The 19,766-nt window shown below is 42.5% G+C and overlaps 1 protein-coding gene across 2 annotated transcripts in view; it reads right to left on the bottom strand.

Moving 5' to 3' along the window:
• Positions 1-5,202: 5,202 nt before the first annotated feature.
• slc16a12b (solute carrier family 16 member 12b) overlaps positions 5,203-19,766 on the bottom strand; it is a 16,901-nt gene continuing 2,337 nt past the window's right edge. Inside the window, exons 2-8 of one of the 2 annotated variants that reach the window (XM_076298021.1) lie at positions 19,585-19,766; positions 16,154-16,257; positions 12,707-12,796; positions 12,454-12,597; positions 11,310-11,931; positions 7,759-8,018; positions 5,203-6,443 (exon numbers count right to left, since the gene is read on the bottom strand). The exon at positions 19,585-19,766 is cut by the window's right edge and continues 223 nt beyond it. In XM_076298021.1, the coding sequence (XP_076154136.1) occupies positions 6,187-6,443; positions 7,759-8,018; positions 11,310-11,931; positions 12,454-12,597; positions 12,707-12,796; positions 16,154-16,257; positions 19,585-19,703 (1,596 nt within the window). In that variant the 5' untranslated portion in view covers positions 19,704-19,766 and the 3' untranslated portion in view covers positions 5,203-6,186. The remainder of the gene's footprint in view (positions 6,444-7,758; positions 8,019-11,309; positions 11,932-12,453; positions 12,598-12,706; positions 12,797-16,153; positions 16,258-19,584) is intronic. The other variant, XM_076298022.1, reaches the window with a different exon arrangement.

Genomic DNA, 19,766 nt, shown 5'->3' with positions numbered 1-19,766 from the left:
ATTGACTGTTAGTGGTCAATTCTGGTAAAAAAAGGTGAAAACACTATCTTAGGCCTAGAACAACATCTCAGGTGAAAACACTATCTTAGGCCTAGAACATCTTGTCCATGCTGCATTTTGCTGCTCCAGTGATCATCGAACAACCTCGTTGACCCTCATCTCTGGTGAAAACACTATCTTAGGCCTAGAACATCTTGTCCATGCTGCATTTTGCTGCTCCAGTGATCATCGAACAACCTCGTTGACCCTCATCTCTGGTGAAAACACTATCTTAGGCCTAGAACATCTTGTCCATGCTGCATTTTGCTGCTCCAGTGATCATCGAACAATCTCGTTGACCTTCATCTCTTTGGTTTTGGTTTGGATTGGTGCGCTAAGGAGTCTCTGATATCACTGCACGACAAGGCAACATTACAGAAAGCCAACTGCATTTTAGAAGACCCTACCTACAGTAGGTCCTACACAGCTTTTGAATGGCTGGCCTCTGGCAGGCATCTGCGCTGTCCTTACTTTAGGACTAATAGCTTTACTTTTGAAGCTATTCACCTTCAGAACTTGAATATGCTCCCAGTCCCTTCCTCCACCCTCTCCTGGGACTAATCCCCAACACTTGCTTTACACCCGTGTGTCATGTTCTTTCTTATTGTCCTGTCTTGTCTTATGTCAAGACAGGACAATATGTCATGTCTTATGTCACTATGCCTACATGATAAAATTGGCCCTCAGTGTTAATATTTGAAGTATTTATTGAATTGAATATTGAATTGAAGGAGGTATACGGAATGGCCTGCAGGAAGTAGTTATAAGGGATGACCAGAACTGTGCAGAGGCATGCAGAACAGGAGGGCGAAGGTGCCCAAGGCGAACATGTAGCACTGACGGCTACCGCTTACGGTGCCACTTCAACCACCTGAGAGAGGGAAAAGGAGAAGCGGTCAAAGTCGGCATAAAACACACAACAACTCACAAACACACTTGCCGTACTCTACAGCATTGGTTCCCAAAGACTGGGTCGCGACCCACAGGTGGGTCATAGGAGATTTTATTTGGGTCGCCAGCATAGCATAGTGACAATTTATGTTGTGTAATACCCCTAGCTTATACCTTATATAGCTTAGGAAAGCTAACAGCTTTCTATTAGGATCTAGTTTGTTAACTACCACAGTCACGAGTTGGGTCGCGATAGTCTGTCATTTTTAAAAAGTGGGTCCCCAGAAAAAAAGTTTGGGAAACACTGCTCTACAGCATTTACTTGTTTTTACTTGCATTTACTTGTTCTTCATGTCACACTTCATGAAATTGAAGTCCAGGAGAGCGACTGTTTCTGGCCCACCACAGACCTCAGCTGACCACCTCCTTGGATCGGCTGCAGTTTTCCTGATGCCTCCGAGATGGTATCAGGATGCCATCACCTACCTGCTTCAGTGAGCCCACTGTCACCTGAACAAAGCTGGCAGCATGTGAGGATCCAGCCTATACTGCTATAAGAGAGAACCTCCGAAAGATGCAGGTAGATGCTGGAGAAAGATGCTGGCCTCCAACAATATACAGTATGAATGATGAATGACCATCTGACTTAGATTGTAGACCATAGTTGGGGCAACTGAGGGACTGTGTCTGAGCAGGTAGTTAGAAGCACAGTGGTGCGCCACATGGGACTATGCTCTCACCTTTCTACTTTACTGTTACAACCAACCGTATAGGCGAACTATGCAGGTTTTTTAGCTTAATTTACCTTAACTTAACAGCTTCGGAGTCATTGGAATGGTTATATGACTTTTTTCGGGTTGAATGGTAGCCGTCTCGCTTCCCCCTAGCGCCTGTGAGCGGAAAAAACACCGCTTGCAACTTTTGGCCGGCGGGCCGACGGCCTCAGTGTCAGGAAGTATAAGGAGTGTAACAAATTGCTTTACTACATTTAAATACACATACACTCCAGGCACCGGCTAGTTTCTCAGACATTCGTCATGACAGAGCCAGCGAAAAGAAGCAAAAACTGAGAAAACAGCGAAGAAATTGCCAATACTGCATAGTTTCTCTTAACATAAAGGGGAGAAACACAGAGGGGTATGTTTATTTAACAGACTGGGTATCAATTAATGTTCAGGGTCCACAAAGGATCACAAAGCAGGAACGGATTCTACTGAGAGTCTCTCAACAAAGACAGAAAGCTTGGCTATGCTTCCTCTTGTGAATCTCAGTCTGTGTGCGCCCCTTCAGGAGCGGTCCCAGAATCCTTTTATAGACACAGGTAGGCCTTGTTCAGGTGTGGCTCACCTGTAATTAGGTAACAGTAGGGAGAGAAACACTGCAACCAACAGGGGTCGCCAAAAATATGTGCTCATATCGGAACGGACACGTTGTGCCCTTAAGCAAGGCACTTAACCCAGAGTTACTCCGGGGACAATGGCCCTTGTATTATAATTGCCATTATGTAAGTCACTGGATAAAAACGTCTGCTAAATGAAGAAATGGAAAGCTGGGTGTTGAGATAGGTGTTGCTCAGCATAATGGACAACACCTCACATGCCAGATTTTTTGTTGTTGAAATAATATCAGTGGCTCATTTGATGTCAAAACATGTTCTAAATAGAAACATGAATAATTGACTTCATTCTGATTGGCCAACATCCTTAAGTATCTTCCAAGTGTATTGCTTGATCGATAACAGAGGAGGCAGCATAATACTGTGAATGAAACCAATATGATGATGCAAAAATAATATGCTTTTCTAATTCACCCATGCTCTATGGCCATTTCTGGTCATTACAGACAGCAAATGAAAATATATAAATACTGGTAGCCTACCTAGTTACGTCAATATACATCAGCCATAACATCATGACCACCTGCCTAATGTTGTGTGGGTCCCCCTTTTGCCACCAAAACAGCCCTGACCCTTTAAGGCATGGACTCCACTAGACCTCTGAGGGTGAGCTGTGGTATCTGGCACCAAGGCGTTAGCAGCAGATCCTTTAAGTCCTAGAAGTTGCAAGGTGGAGCCTCCATGGATTGGACTTCTTTGTCCAGCACACACCAAAGAACCTCAACTGGATTGAGATCTGGGGAATTTGGAGGCCAAGTCAACACCTTGAACCCGTGTTCTCAGATCATTCCTGGACCATATCGGTTTTGTCCCTTTGTTGCAAGGTAGGGCACATTATCCTGCTGAAAGAGACCATTGCCATCAGGGAATACCATTTCCATGAAAATGTGCACATGGTCTATAACAATGCTAAGGTAGGTGGTATGTGTCAAAGTAAAATCTTAATGAATGGCAGGACCCAAGGTTTCCCAGCAGAACATTGTGTCAAGCATCACACTGCCTCCCCCGGCTTACCTTCTTTCCATAGTGCATCCTGGTGCCATGTGTTGCCCAGGTAAACGATGCACACACACCTGGCCATCCACGTAATGTAAAAGAAAATGACCTGGCCCCGTTTTTCCATTGTTTTGTGGTCCAGTTCTGATGCTCATGTTCCCCATTGCTGGCATTTTCGTCAGTGGACAGGGGTCAGCAGGGGTCATTTGTGATGCATTATGTGTTCTGATACCTTTCTATCAGAAGCAGCATTCATTTGTGATGCACTATGTGTTCTGATACCTTTCTATCAGAAGCAGCATTCATTTGTGATGCACTATGTGTTCTGATGCCTTTCTATCAGAAGCAGCATTCATTTGTGATGCACTATGTGTTCTGATGCCTTTAGAAGCAGCATTCATTTGTGATGCACTATGTGTTCTGATGCCTTTAGAAGCAGCATTCAGCCCCAGCTGTGGCGCAACTGGCTGGGGCACCTGCACCGTACGCCGGCGACCCGGGTTCGATTCCCGCCCCGTGGTCCTTTCCGGATCCCACCCCTGCTCTCTCTCCCATTCACTTCCTGTCACTCTCCACTGACCTGTCATTAAATACATAATTATTTTTTTTTTAAATCCCAGAAGCAGCATTCATTTGTGATGCACTATTCCTTTCTACTTTTTCAGCAATTTGAGCTGCAGTAACTCGTCTGTTGGATCGGGCCATATGGACCTTCGCTCACCATGTGCATCAATGAGCCTTAGCCACCCATGACCCTGTTGACTGTTCACCGCTTTTCCTTCCTTGGACCACTATTGATAGGTACTGACTGAAAAATCGATTTTTTTTAATTATTATTAAAATCTATTACTTTTTATGGAAATCGATTTTTCCTTTACACACAATGTATAAACTAATAATACTGGTAATGCAAGAGTAGGCCGGATATCTGCACTATATCCCCCCATCCAACTTATCTGTTACTACCAAAGGATTATTAGGTCTACTACCAAACTAGATAGGCTAAAATTCCAGAGGGAAAATTAAAGCAAAACAAAGTCAACTGTTTTGTCATTTGTAGCCTAGCCCTAGTACTGACTTCTGCAGAGACCCCTGGAACACCCCTTGCTCCCTAATATATCCCATCCGGACAGATGTCATGATAAGCAGATAATCAGGCTTCTGCTACAATACTGAATGAATGAATGGCTATAACCCTATTACCTCAACCTGTTCTTGCACTGAAATCGTTTTTTTATTTTACCTTGTCTACATTATACTTAACTCTCCTATTTGTCCATACTATTTATGCTGGTCTCTAGACCTTACTCTTGCACTCTTGCACTGTTGGACTAATGTTGGACTACTTTTTGCACCTTCACCACTCACTCTCTTGAGCACCTTGCCATGCACACATAACTAAGAACTATGGTTGGACTACTGTTTGCACCTTCACCATGACACTCACTCCCTTAAGCACCGTACCAGTCCCGGCCCTGTCACTACAAGTGTCTTATGCTTGATCACCCTCAAGCACATTGGACTTTCTTAATTTAATTTATATAGTGTATTTAGTTTTCTTATCTCTCTTATCTTCTACTGTCTTTATTGTACAGTGGAGTTTAGTTATATGTTTATACTTATGTTTACCATTTCTGCTGCTGTTCTGCATGTTGTGTGTGATGTCTGTATGCTACTGAGACCCTTGAATTTCCCCTTGGGGATCAATAAAGTATCTATCTATCTATCTCAGTGTTATTCCCTTAACTGGTGGTCATAATGTTATGGCTTATGTTATTTCAAAGCCAATAAGAAACAATGGTTTCCTGTGGCATGAGCCCTCTAACTAGATTCAGCCAAATGTAAGTAAATAAGACACATGGATGTTTCCAGTATTTTAATTTTCAAATTCAAAAACAATATTCAACAATATTATGTAAAGGCTATATTACAAATAGAAAATGTGCTAGAAAATTTCATTTACATTTATTGCTATGAAAAATTGCCCTGTTCAAAAAATCCCCTGTATGTGAATTACAAATTATGCCATTTTCAAACACCATGTGAATTCATGTAATCTAAAATGTTCCATTCAGACAGGCAGCAGGAGCTGTAGTGGTGCTAGCCTAACCCAAAGGTGTGGTTTTTTGAACATTCTAACATAAGATTCCGTTCCGCAACAATTCAAGGTTCTATAATGTTGAATTCAGTGAATCCAGGTATACTTTAGAACACTCATTTTCCAACATTCCCATCACACCGGTGTGACAGTACACCTTTATATAAACTGCAAATGCATTGCATTAAAATGTCAAAATTAGCATCATCTGAAAGGTCAGTTGTTTGTATCATGTACACATTTAAGTTTGGTATTGCATGCATTTGGTGTCAAGAAAGAATATGACTGTGTGTAATCTTATCCTCAAGAAATTATGAAAATACAATTAAAAGTTAAGATTATTTATAGACTTCCATTTGTACCCTGAGCTGCACAAGGACACTTCTGTGCAGAAACGGTGCTTTCCAGATTTCAGAATAGGCACACATCATTGTTTATTTAATGCAATGGCAATAAATCAGCAATAGATTTCACTGACGAAAGTGAAAGTGAATTCATTATTCGTGTGATATGATACACAAGGACCACTGGCCTTTGATGCAACGTGCATCAATGTGTGTCTTTTATAAGTACAAAACCCTTCTTTGGAGTCCTTTTTCTGAGTAGGCTGGAAGAGTAACAAGTAGTTTGGTGTCGTCTGAATGTACTATATTTTTTCATTTCAAAATGTTATTGTCAAATTCCAACAACAACAGAAATACACTTTGGGATTTTCGTGATTTTAAAATAAAAAAAAAGACACATAGTTTTGAAATGTTCCACGCTGCTAGGAGGTGGTGGCCGGCGTGTTCGTGATCATCATGTCCTTGTTTTTGGGGCTATAAAAGTCCGCCGGTTCGCTCTTACAGCAGGGGTCTCCCGTGGGGGCCGCCTGGGCTCCGTTGGCGCCCCCGTGGCGGGGCTGTCTCTGGTGGCAGCGGCGGACGACCGCGGCCGTGAAGAGCAACAGCGAGCTGGCAATGAGCGAGAAGCCACTCAGGAAGAAGGTGGCCGTGTAGCTGCCTGTGGTGTCCACCAACCAGCCTGGGATGGGGGGATGGGAGAAAGAGAGAAATAGAGAGAGGGAGGGGGTGACAGGAGAGAGGGAGAGAGAGTTGTGGTAATGAGGAAGGTAGAGTCCAGCAAAGAAGGAGAAGGAATGAGTGGGGAATGGACAGCGGGTGTGAGAGAAAGGAAAACAAAAAAACATGTAAATACCTTGTTAAAGAGACAAAATGAAAGGTGTACTGTGCATTTTCCTCCACTAGAGAGCAGTATAGTGAAAACTATCTGTGCAAGACAATTTTGTGATAATGTGTGAGAGAGAAAGAGAGAGAGCAAGAAGGAGAAAGATAAAGAGAGGTTCTTTGTGTGCATGATCTTTCTTCACTCTATTTATCTTTGTGTGTGCGTTTGGGTGCTTAATGATAAAAAAAAAAAAACATCTCACCACATCATTGCTTTGTTAGCACAATAAAACTGTTTACAAATAAACCAGGGTATTTAACCGAAACAAGTCTTTATAAGTGATGCATTAAACATTTTATACATCTGATGTCCTGGCTTCCGGTCAAGTCCCACATCTCCTACAAAGTCCTTGTCCTCACCTCAGGGACCATAGACTATGCAGTCTATGTCAGGGACGGTTCTGACTCTTCTGACTGTATTTGGAGAGTCAGGAGTGTATACAAACACCAGTTTTTGTGAATGCACAAACAGAAGAATGACTACTAGACTGTGAAGATATATTTGCTGAATTGGACAGATAAAAAATCTTTTTTATTTTGGACTGTACCTTTAAGGTAATGTTCTTAATAAAGTGTAATAATATGTAATATGTAATAAATATAAGCCTTATCGCATTTCGTGACATTGATTGGACCTTAATACTGTACTTTCTTTATCATTTTTTTTTATTAATACTGGTGGTGCCTGGTATCAACTGCCCTTGATACAAGGCCTAATTTGTGATGTAATAATGGACCTGAGGTGACTCTAATAACACTGACCTGTGTCATGCTTATACAATGCAACCCTTGAGTTTTTTTAACACCTGCTCTTACAATGATTGGGCAACTGTATGGTAGAATCTGCAGCCGTTGCAGTAACATTTCCCTGATAAATCCAAGGGAACGGAAACACCTGTCAGTCATTTACCAGCACTATTTTGGAGAATTCCTGGCAGGTCCTGTTAACTAACTGAATTCGTCAACCTTTTTTCTTTTCGACTACGACTAAATAGTTGATGGTACTGTTGATGGTCACTTCTGGTAAAAAGAGGTGAAAGCTTAGAACACCATCTTGACCATGCAGCGTTTCGCTGCACCATTGATCATCTGACGACCTCGTTGACCCTCACCTCCGATTGGTGGGCTGAGAAGATACGGAATGGCGTGCAAGAAGTAGGCCACTCCCAGGGCCGACGACAGCTGCGATGTGCCCACCACGTCGGAGGTCACCACGGGTATGAGTGCCACGTAAGCGCCATCGAAGTACCCGTAGAGCACGGAGAACGGCACCAGGAGGGCAAAGGTGCGGAGGAGGGGGATGAAGAGGCAGCACAGACCCTCCATGCCCAAGGCGAACATGTAGCACAGCTTGCGGTGCCTCTTCAACCACCTGAGAGAGGAAAAGGGAAAAGAGATCGAAGTCAGCATATAGTATGCTCATACACACACATGCTCACACAAACATACACATGCAAGTACAAATACACCAGAGCGCACGCACGCACGCACGCACACACACACACACACACACACACACACGCACACACACACACACACACACACACACACACAAATACACAATTACTTTTGAAATGCAAGTTTATTTGTTATCTTGTTAAAATGTAACCATCCTTGTAATCACCAAGATTTGAATACATCTTGTACACCTTAACCGTAATTTACTATCATTACACAGTGAGGTGAAGCACACACTAATCCCGGGGCAGTGGGCTGCCTTGCTACAGCGGTGCTCGGGGAGCAGTGACGGGTTAGGTGCCTTGCTCAAGGGCACTTCGGCCTTTCCCACTGGTCGGGGATCAAACCGGCAACCCTTCTGTTCCAAGCCCGAAGCCCTAACCAGTAGGCGACAACTGCACAAATCTGTTCTGTACAATTACATTTATTTTGTAAATAATCCATAACAGGTGACTAGTTACTTCCCAACCCTGCAAATACATGCAAATAGATACAAGAGACTCAATAGAGACTGTTTCTTCTCCCTCTCTCTCTCATACAAACACACACAGTCACAAACACACACGCACACTCGCGCGCACACACACACACACGCATGCACACACGCAAGCAAGCACGCAAGCACGCACGCACACACACATTGGCAAATCAGTCAACAATTTTGGCAGAACTAGGTCTCAGTCCATAACTTTCCCTTGGCTCCCTGGTCTGACCCATGCTTATCAAGTGGACACAGTGATAGTCAATTGACTAGCGTGGCTTGGCCAATCGGTCACTTCAAGAGAAGAGATTAACCTGCCTGAATTCGGCACATGGTCAGATGGGACCATGGCCCATTAAAATAAATCTGGGCAGAAAACACATTTGTAGAATATAGACCTCCTCTACTGAAGCCAAAATGTATTCTTCCATATACTTCAGTTTAAAATAACTAAGCTAAAGTCTAGTAAAAGTCTTTTTAATATATGGAATTTTAAAGAAGACATAGTTTTCAACCCCACACATAAGATCAACACAAACATTTATTCATGAAAAACACATCCAAGACACATTTGGCATCCACATTTTGCCCCGTAGTGTTTGTATTAGAACCAAGGGCGCGGGAAGGGGGGTGCTGAGGGTGCTGCAGCACCCCCTGCTGGCAGGAGATAGATTTTTTAAAAATGATTAGGCCTATATATTTTTTTAAATAATTACTAATTCGCTATCTGACATTATTTATATTTTTGTATGTGAAATGATGAGTCAAATAGCAAAAAAGGGTTATGGATAGGTTTGAATATAGGCTACTAAAAATTAACAGTTATAGAGATCAACGTGAACGTGAGTCAGTTAGCCTACTGTAGGCTAAGAACCGTAGCGTGGTTTCAGCTATGTGATAGCGATCAAGTGTGTAGGCCTACGGTTGATATAGGCCTACATATTCTATGCTATTTACTCGTTCAAAAAAAGCATGGATAAGCTGAAAGAAACTAATAAATGTATAGCTAGTGAAATCATTTCACTATCCTAGTCGCTTAGATAGAAATTATTAGGACACATACTTGCTGTAGAGACGACAGTTTTTTTTTTTTTTATTATTTGCGAGATCATTGCAGCCTGATTATTAGCCTATATTTAAAGCTTATACCAAAGATCCTTAATATGCATTATAGCTTTATCAACCGTCTCTGCTTATACCATGGTCTAGGTTGAAAAGGGTGTCATTTAAAAAGTGATAGCCTATACTACACCTATAAAATTATTATGACGTTGCTTGACAACGCCTGATCAGTCCGCTCAGCTGTGACTTATCAACATTCCACATTGCAAAAACAGCTGAAAAAACGAACGATTTTAACTCTAAAACTCATTTAGTATAAATAATTGATTTCATATTTATTTATTTCGTAAGTGACCATGGTATAAACGGAATAATGCCCTTCGATGCGTCCATTAAATAAATGGACTTCGCAGAACCGTCCTCCGCTTCGCATCGGTCAGTTCAGGCCTCCGCGTCGTCCATTTATTTCTGATAATGGACACCTCGTCGGGCATTATCCCTTACCTAACATCTCTGGTGTGGTTTTGACGATCAGAAAAGTCAGAAATTTTCCTTAGCTATACTAAATGATGTCAAGTGCGATTCTGTGGGGTTAGGGTGGGCGCAGTAGACTCGGAGTGCTGTCGCGGAACATTGTAATTTGTGGCTGCCCAGGACTTTTCTAAAACTTCTCGCTATCACCCGCACACCGCACTAAAATGACGTAGGCTATGTAGCAGTCAAAATCCGGAATATGTCCGGGGGGGGGGGGGATGGAATCGTCGGACATCCATTATTTTTGTTATTCAGCACCCCTGGTCAAAAATAGGTTCCCGCGCGCCTGATTAGAACTGCAATTAGAACTTGACCTGAAATTTAAAAATGTACGTCTAGATGCCACCATAGACGTCCTTTTGAAGTCCCTTCACTCGGCAGCCATATTGCAACACATTTTGGCACGTATCGGGCATCTATTTCGGGCAGAACTGAACGTGCGCAAGACTTCACAACACCAAACTAACCCCATGCCTTTCTATGGAGGATTTTTTGAGTGCTGTGTCCCCTCATTAGAATCTCTCTGGCTTTACTGTATGTGATTAGAAGAGCTGACAGTAAAACAGTAAAAGCTTCAAAGTAAAAGTCACACATTATGGCGATATCTAGGGTTAGACGCAAGGTCAAACAGAGTGTCAAGAAAGATACACTTATTATCAGAGCATCAATTTATTTTGTACACATTAACTCTCGGTCTTCCAAAGATATGAATAAACTACTAAACATCTTTCCTAACCATACTCCATAAATAAAAAAAACTTGCTTTTGTGCAAGTTAAGATAGCTGGCTAAGAACATGATTTCACTGTCCATGAGATGACCTTAGACAACTTAGCAGCAGGGTGGCAAAAGAGCTAGGTACATTGTATTAAACACTGATTGTAAATCAAAACCTTTGGGGGTTAGTCTTTTTTCTATTTTCCTGTGGCCGGTCTTTAAGAACACAAGGCCAGTGTTCTTTGCCTAATTCTTTGTCTCAATGACATCGTCAATGATAATCATTGCTCGAGCACAATATTTAATTTGTATATGTAGGGTCTATTTATCAAATTCATCAACACATAATATAATATAATATAATATAATATAATATATAATATACGGTAATATAATTTAATTTATTACATACCTCCGGTCAGTGAGCCATCCGAAAGTGATGTTTCCGATGATGTCAACAATGCCCAAGATAGACATGAGGAACGCAGCCTGGTGGTGGCTGACCCCAACATCCAGTGCATACGGCACCAGGTAGACGAAAGGCAGGCTGCAGCCATTGGCCAGGAACAGGAAGGAGCCAGCCAGAACCAGGAAGTCCGGCATGAGCAGGAAGCTGTACTCTTGTAGGGACTGGAAGCAAGACAGGGACGAGACAGAACAGGAGGAGGAGGACGATGAGGAGGAAGAGCAACGCTCACTGTCCATCTTGGTCTGAAGCGCTTCTTTCTCCGTCGGGGCTTTGAAGCCACACTCTGAGTCCCTGGCGAGTGGACATGCCTCGTCCTCGTCCTCTTTGAGGACGATGGGTCGGAGAAGGGCCCCGCAGACGCACAGATTGGACACGAATCCGCCCAGGATAAGCAGCGCACCGCGCCACGAATAGTAGTCAATCAGGAGCTGGACAACGGGCGCCAGGATGAAGGTGCCAATGCCGCTCCCTGACATGGCAATACCGAAGGCCAGGGCCTTCCTCTCGGAGAAGTACGCCCCCACCATGGAAATGGCTGGTGTGTAAGACAGAGCAAACCCAACGCCTGTCACGAAACATGCATTTGGGAGACAAACAAACAAAATAATAAGAGGTTACTTTCTAAATACCGGTATTCAATTCTTAGTCATTCATTTAGGTAAAGGGGTGAGATCATCATCCCTGGGCAACACGGAAAGTGCAACTGAATCAGAGCAGTCGTGTTCAGTTGCGCTTCCAGTTTAGCCAGGGGCGTGTTTCCCAAAACCATAGTCGCTAACTAAGTAAATTGTTAATAAGTAAGTTGCAAAATGCAATTTCCCATTGCCAACCAACTGGTTTTGGGTAACACGCCCCAGGCCGTTTTTTGCTCTCAGGTCTTATAACTTGGAAAATTCATGGCAAAACATAAACATATCATACACATCATCAAAATATATATTTAGAAACCACAAATAACTCACAAAAGTAGTGAGGACGAGTTCAGCCATGTCAAAAGTGGGTTTGTGAATGTTTTTTTTTTGCATACTATGTTTTTCAGTTTTTCAATATTACAACAGGCATTGGACAGGCATGTCAGTGGGCTCACCTGTCAGGACCCCCAGGCTGAGGTACAGGAACTCGAGGCTAGTGGCGAAGGAGCTGAGCACCAGGCCAGTGGACGCCAGGAGCCCGCCCAGAATCACGGCCACGCGACACGAGAACCTGTTCCCAATGAAGCTGCCAAGAGGTGCTTCCATGAGAAAGAAATTAAGAAATAAATAATGAATGAAACTACATTTATAGGTAGAGCATGGCTTCAAAGACTATTGAAATGTATGAAATAGGATGAATTTATTCACATGAGTCACAACATTGCCAGGAACTAAACATGTGCTGATGGCTGATGCCTGAGGTTACAATCTTCAGTGTCAATGTTAGTGGTTTATCAGCTGTAGAGAATAAAGATTGACAAATAAATGCAACAGGTACATTCACAGACTTCATAGGCTTTCCATTTTAAGTAGCTTACAATTCAGTACAAGAATACTTTTCATGAAGATGCACTGATAACGACACCGGTATCGGTTAGTGGGTATTGGGTATTCATATAATCACATCAATAAAATAAAAATTTTCCGATACCATGGATATTCATGGCAACATTACATTAATAAACAACATGGAATTAGTTAATAATTTATTGTATTTTGTAATAGCCAGAGTGCATCTGATGAAAATCAAACCCGTCGTCAAAATTATTTGCAATTTGATGGTAATTCTTTTATGGTACTTGGTATCGTGGATAACACAAAGGTACTCATACTAAAATGTAAGTACTCAAACTCAGTCCAAAAAAAGTGTTATCAATGCATCCCAGACATTTAATCAGTATGGTGTACAGTGTGCTCTCTTGAATAGGCGTAAAGGTACATGTGTTCATAACAAACCGTTTGGTACAGGACGTTAGGTTCAATACAGATGTGTACCGAATGCAGTCTAACAGGTATTAAGAGTAGGCCTTTTTGCCTTTGGACCATGTTTCCCACACAAAACATATTGAATAACGGATCATATGTCAGTTTAGTCAATTAAAGCTGCAGTTGGCAAGATTTTTTTGATCATATTCACAAAAAACCGACACTATGCTCTGACAGAACAACATAAATCAGCCGGTTTTAGAAAAAAAAAAACACTTCTACCTCCACCTAAATCCACAGCTCTCGGTTCTTCTGGTCCAATCAGAGCAGGGCTGTGTGAGATCTGACTGTCAATCACAGTCTGGTACAGTCTGGTACGCACTGACGAGCACAAACTCGATAAGAGGGTGCTCGTTGGTAGTGGGGGAGGGGCATGAGAGTTGTTGCAAAATTTTGGCTAAGTCCCCTCAATCTGTCAGACTTGCCAACTGCAGCTTTAATTGCAAAAAAGCATTTTACAATTTAGAAAGCATTTTACCTTTACAAAATACTATTCCCATTCCGCATCAGCAATATTGTCAGTGAAATTTAGGCTTGCAGTACCTACAGGCTTACCATACAGAAAAGAAAACAAAAAAACGAACAGTAACGAACAAACCGAGGTACACACACCGAACCATGATTTTTGTGAACCGTTACACCCCTACTCTCTTACACCCCTGCTCCCACAGCCTTGGTCTTACTTGTGCCATTTCTAGCAAAGCAATGCAATGAAGAGAAGGGATTCTGACCCGTGGGTTACAGAATGTGTGTAGCGTCATCCTGGATGTGATTTTGTACTGCTTTGTGATTGTCTGTTAAAGGCAATCTTTGTAACATGTCTGAGTGCTGTTTGTGGTAAGATCCTCATTACTCAGTTCACAGTGCACTGTTTGGGGTGAGTGTTGGTTGTAGTACTATTGCTGTCCTTAGTTGGGCAAAGGGGGATTATGTGAAGAAGTTGCCCTGTCATTCTAACAGAATAGAGTGTAACGGCTCGAGAGTTACATCTTTACCGGGTTTCTCTGAAACTCTGAGTGTTACCTATTTGGGTGTTAATACTCCACAAGGGGGACTATCGAGCCCTATGGTCGGACATTTTTGCCCTGAAAGGAAATATATATGTGTGCGCGCACAGTTTGGGACTACATCAAGTATATCCATAGAGTGCTGCTGTTCACTGGGTAGTTGACTAGTATCACTGTCACTGAGTAATCATTCTATGTTTTTTTTATGTCTTTTAATTATTACTTTTTGAACACTTTTTTAAACTATTGTGTACTATTACCATGTGTGTTATGTTCTCTTTCTTATACTTTACAGTTTAAACTACTCTTTGACTAGTGCTCTTCTATGCTTTCATTAGCTATTACTGTTTGCTTTTGTTTAAGTAAAGCACATTGAATGACCTCTGTTTATGAAATGCGCTAGGCCTATACATTGACTTGACTTGACAAGCAGGGCTTAAAGCAGAGAAGTTATTTCTAAGCCTTGTATAAAATGCATAATTATCTATTCTCAAATCTTAAACAGCATGACCAGGCCCGCCCCTGAATTCCGGCACTGTGCCTGTGGCCGTTTAGCCATAGACATGCAAAAACATCAACCAGGCGGGACAGCTACAGGCAAATAGTTTTGGCTTAAACCAAAACAGCAAATTTCGCCCATGTGGGAGTGTACTCACACTTTTGTCCTATTTCAAGGAAGTCAATTAGAGCATCTAGTCTTTGAAGAGCCACACATTTTTCTTTTCCTTATTCTCTCTAGCCCTCTCCAAGATCAGCAAGCACAAAGACGAGAGGTCAACAAACAAACTAGCTCTCCGGGGGTCACTGTGTGGCGACACGGACGTGTTCTCTCAAGATGTTCGCTGTGTGAGAGACAGAGGAGGAGCAGTCGGAACACTGGCCTCCCTCCAGCTGTTCGTTTGCAAGTCTTATTCAATCCTCTCTCTTTCTCACACACACACACACACACACACACACACACACACACACACACACACACACACGTGCCTGCGTGTTACGGCACACACATTCTAAAACAGGGGGAGCATGGCTTCAAAGACTGTTGCAATGGATGAAATTGGATGAATCTATTCACATCATTGCCTTTAGTCCTTGACAAATACAACTAAACAAGCGTTGATGTTATGCCTGAGGTTGCAATCTTCCGTTTCAATGTTAGTGGTTTATTAGCTGACACACTTCTTGCAGAGTGACTTAATAGGTCTGGGGAGGAATGCATTGTAACAACATCACTCGACTGCTTTGATGACACAAAGTCTCTAGCAGCTGCACAGTAATAAGCATTCTACAGAGCAGGTATACACAACTAAACTCTATAGACCCATCTTAGCAATGTTTATAAAACAAACAAGGAAATCTGTAGATATCTCTAACCAATAATTCTGTTAGCTGATCATTAATTTAGCCAGTACCTGTTGTTATTTACTTCACAACAAAAAGCTAACTTGTGAACAAACATATTTCACAGGCTGACCCAACGCCTGGTTAAGAAACACTGAAACAGAGGCTTCACAACTGACCCTGGATGCTTCCTATGTAGGATATCTACAAAGCTTGAACCGTTACGGTGTTAAGGAACACTGACCTGCTAGGCCTTATATGTTTGCCTGTTCAGCAGTCTTTTCACATACAGTATTTCCTATAGATGTTGCAAGTCCTTGATAAGCTAGAGATTACCTTTATCATATTGACATCTCAATAACTTTAACTTAAAAAAAACAAGAACCTAGGAACAAGTGAATGTCTCACTTACAACAGTCTTAATAATACACAAAAACAAATAAAATAGTAAACAAAAAATACACGTTTTTCCTTCTCTTACCACAAAGCATAGTTGTGCAGTCAACTAAAGAGTGAATCCATGCTGTCCCTGAGTAGTCATGGCCAAAGTGCATCTGAAACTCCACAAAGAAAATGGAGATACACCTGCAACACAAAGAGAAAATTTATGCAAACTCAAGATTCATAATTACCTTTGACATCTCAAGTTGTTTTCCTGGTTGCACTCAATCCATAGTAAAATTCCAGACTTGGCTTGCTTTGTGAGCTGACAAGGCAAAAAGATAGCCGTGGAATGAATAAATTGACACAGTAATTGATTTCTTAGCTGAGCGGATTGGGGAACAGCAAGGGTGACGGCGGGATGTTGGTAAAGTCAAGGTTCTAAGTTCCAATCCCAAGTATTAGACTATATAACTGTATCAGCATATAACTGTTTTGATTGCAATTCATCGACAAGTCGAATTTCCATCCAACGCTTGAGTGCAAATTTCCTGAGAGGATATGCATAATATTAGTATAAAATGTAATAATGCATGCTAGCTTCGGCAGCAGATATAATTCGTTGTGGTTTTATTGGGAGTTTCAGTTAAAACTGCCCTGACAAGCTCAAGTTTGAACTCGCAGTTGTTCACACCATTTAATTTGGTGAACTAATAAGGAACAGTTAAAGACAATGGACACACACAGCAGACTTTCAAACACAAAAGTTTCCTTTAGCTGAATTTTCACGAATGCACTTAAAATAGGCCTATGCAGTGACACAGATATGATGCAATCATCACATGAATATTCTCATTATAATTGGATAAAATTAATCTTGATTTAACTGTTATTGCTGCCACCAAGTTTAACTAGCTGACTTCATTTCATTTGTCAACTTCACACATGCTTTTTCACAACGTGACATAGAGCAAAGATACATTTCTTCCCTCATATTCAGAATGCATTCCCACTCGATATCCTACACCTGATCTTGACATAGTAGCATCTTGGGCTCCCAGTTGAACAACGAGAGGAACGCAACACTTCAGCCCCAGCACTGTCATTACTAGGACCCTCTACTGCTTGACCTGCAGGAGCTTAACAAAGAGCTCGACAGAAACACTGTTACCTAACTAGCAGCTGGAGACTGGGGGTAGACTGGGATGGGAGTATTGGTGTTGGGCGAGGGGTGACAGCAGCTTTTGGGTCTGTTTAAAGACCCATGCTGAGTGCTGGGTGGGAGCGTGCGAGTGTGTGTGTGTGTGTGTGTGTGTGTGTGTGTTGGGGGAGGGGGGTTGAGGGCTATCCTGCGCTGGCTCTGCACCTGTGCAAACAATAGTATCGGTGCCAGGCCAGAGGGAGCATGGAGGGTGGGGGGGGCACTGAGGTCAAACACGGATGGACAAGCAGCCTCCCTCTAGTACATATCCCTGCCACGTCAGTGCTGGGACAACACACACACACACACACACACACACACACACACACACACACACACACACACATACAGGGCCAAGCATGTGCCCGTACTTTCCAGGGAAATGTCCTTATGTTTGAGAAAGTACTCATGTGGGCATAGTGTCAGACACACTCATGCACGCACGCACATGCCCACACATGCACCCTCACACACAGAAACAGACTCACATACAAACACACACACGCACACACTCACGCATGCACACTCACACACAGACACACAGACACACACACACACACTCACATGCTCACACACAAACACACAGACACTTGCTCGTGCGCATACACACGCACACACACGCACACACTCACACACACACACACACACACATACAATCACATACAAGCACTGATGGCTAACAGGGATGGCAAAGACATTGATGGCATAAAATGGGATTCACAAAGCACATACACAAACCTTGGTAAAATCATTGACAAGCAAACATGTACCCATGAGCACTGATGAGAACTAAAAGATCATAAACACTGGGACAGTACAAAATGTGATTCACAAAGCACACACACACACACACACACACACACACATACACACACATGCACACACACATACACACACACATACACACACATACACAGACACATACACACACACACACACAATCTGCACAATCTTTGAGATGTCATAACCATATAGTACTAATTAACTTATACAAAAAACAAAACGTTCTGAGGTAAGAGCTAAGACTTGTGCTCACAAATGCCTTCACTTCTTTCACCAGAGAGTCTCACACAACAACAGAACAGGTCACTTATCTTTAAAAAAAAAAAGACCAAGCCTAAGGCTAGAACAGCCTGATTTTCCAGTCCAGAAACTAGCTCTGGGGGGGGGGGGGTGCTTTGAGTGACATCGGATCATTTGACACCTGATAACTTGTTCCGGGACATCAGAATCCTTCACACCCTTAAGAAGGGAAAATTGACACCTTTGTCTTCATCATTACCAACAACCACAACAAATGACTCAAATGTCACCAAATAACACACTAGGAAACAGCTATAGCAGGAGGTGCACAAGTAGGCATCCCGGGCGACCCTCCACATACTGACTCTCTGTCTGAATATCTTTATGGCCGCTATTGGCAGATAACGTCGCAATAACTCACAGTACAGCTGATGCTGAGAAGTAAATTACATAACTGACGGAGGGCATTATGGTGTCTTTAAGATAAGGCGCGCGCTCACAAGCCAGAAAGCTATTGATTAAGGCATGATGCTTCACACATCGCAGCTGGACAGACGTGGACTGTTTTCTGCTCTACAAAGATACACACAAATGTGGCTTTCAGAAATTCTTCCAGAACATTAAATGACTAGCTCTGTGAATATTGGAGATGACAACAGCTTTTTTGAAAGGAAGCTCAAAAGAGAAGAACGTGCTTTCTGTTCCGACTCATAAGTTCCGAAACATAAGTTGTTTACTGAATGGCATGTGAAACCTGATCTGGAGGCTGGCCAGACAAGGTCGCCCACTCCCCAACAACGTAAAGCGCTGTCTTACTCTTTAGTAATTCTGGGTCAAACAACACCTAAATATAGTCATATGTTTTTGACCTGGTTAGACATACGTTCACCAGACATGGTATGGGACCTTTAAAATGTACTCTTGTGTACAAATGGCACATTTAGCACACTAGTTATCAGTCTAATACTCAATATTCCTTCAACTCCTGTCAACACCAGTGTAATACTCAATACTGTAGCTGCTCCTGTCAGAACACCCTTGCTTAATCCATATAAGGTTCAACAGTTTTTAAATCATTATACAGACTTGAAATGTTGATGTTTAGCAAAGGTGAATTTAACATTCCCACGTAAGTTAAACTCAAGATTGCAGCCAAGTTGCTAGAAGTCATGGTGTTCCATACTCCCAAAATGGCAGCTCATAAATCTACAGTACTCTTATCAACTGTTGCCAGTTTAATGAACTCCTGTGCACGTTAGTGTCTGTTCGGTGTGCCAGCGGCACCGTGTTATGTTGCCGGAGCTCACCTGGTCACGGCACGCGTGCAGATGGTGACCATGAAGCAGCCGGCCACGATGACCCAACCCCAGCCGCCGTCCGATGGCAGCACGTCCACGGTCCTCGGTTTCCTCTTCTCCTGGGACATGGCTCTGCAGTAGCTGATACAGTGGTTCCTCTCCCTCCCTCTCTCTCTCTCTCTCACACACTC

Source organism: Alosa pseudoharengus, unplaced genomic scaffold (genome assembly GCF_046254945.1).
Source record: "Alosa pseudoharengus isolate Yale_2024_CS ecotype anadromous, Long Island Sound unplaced genomic scaffold, YU_APseudo_1.1 YU_APseudo_1.1_scf_21, whole genome shotgun sequence".
Taxonomy (NCBI): Eukaryota; Metazoa; Chordata; class Actinopteri; order Clupeiformes; family Clupeidae; genus Alosa; species Alosa pseudoharengus.
Note: the sequence above shows the minus strand (reverse complement) of the source record. Positions and strands in the feature narration are given on the sequence as shown.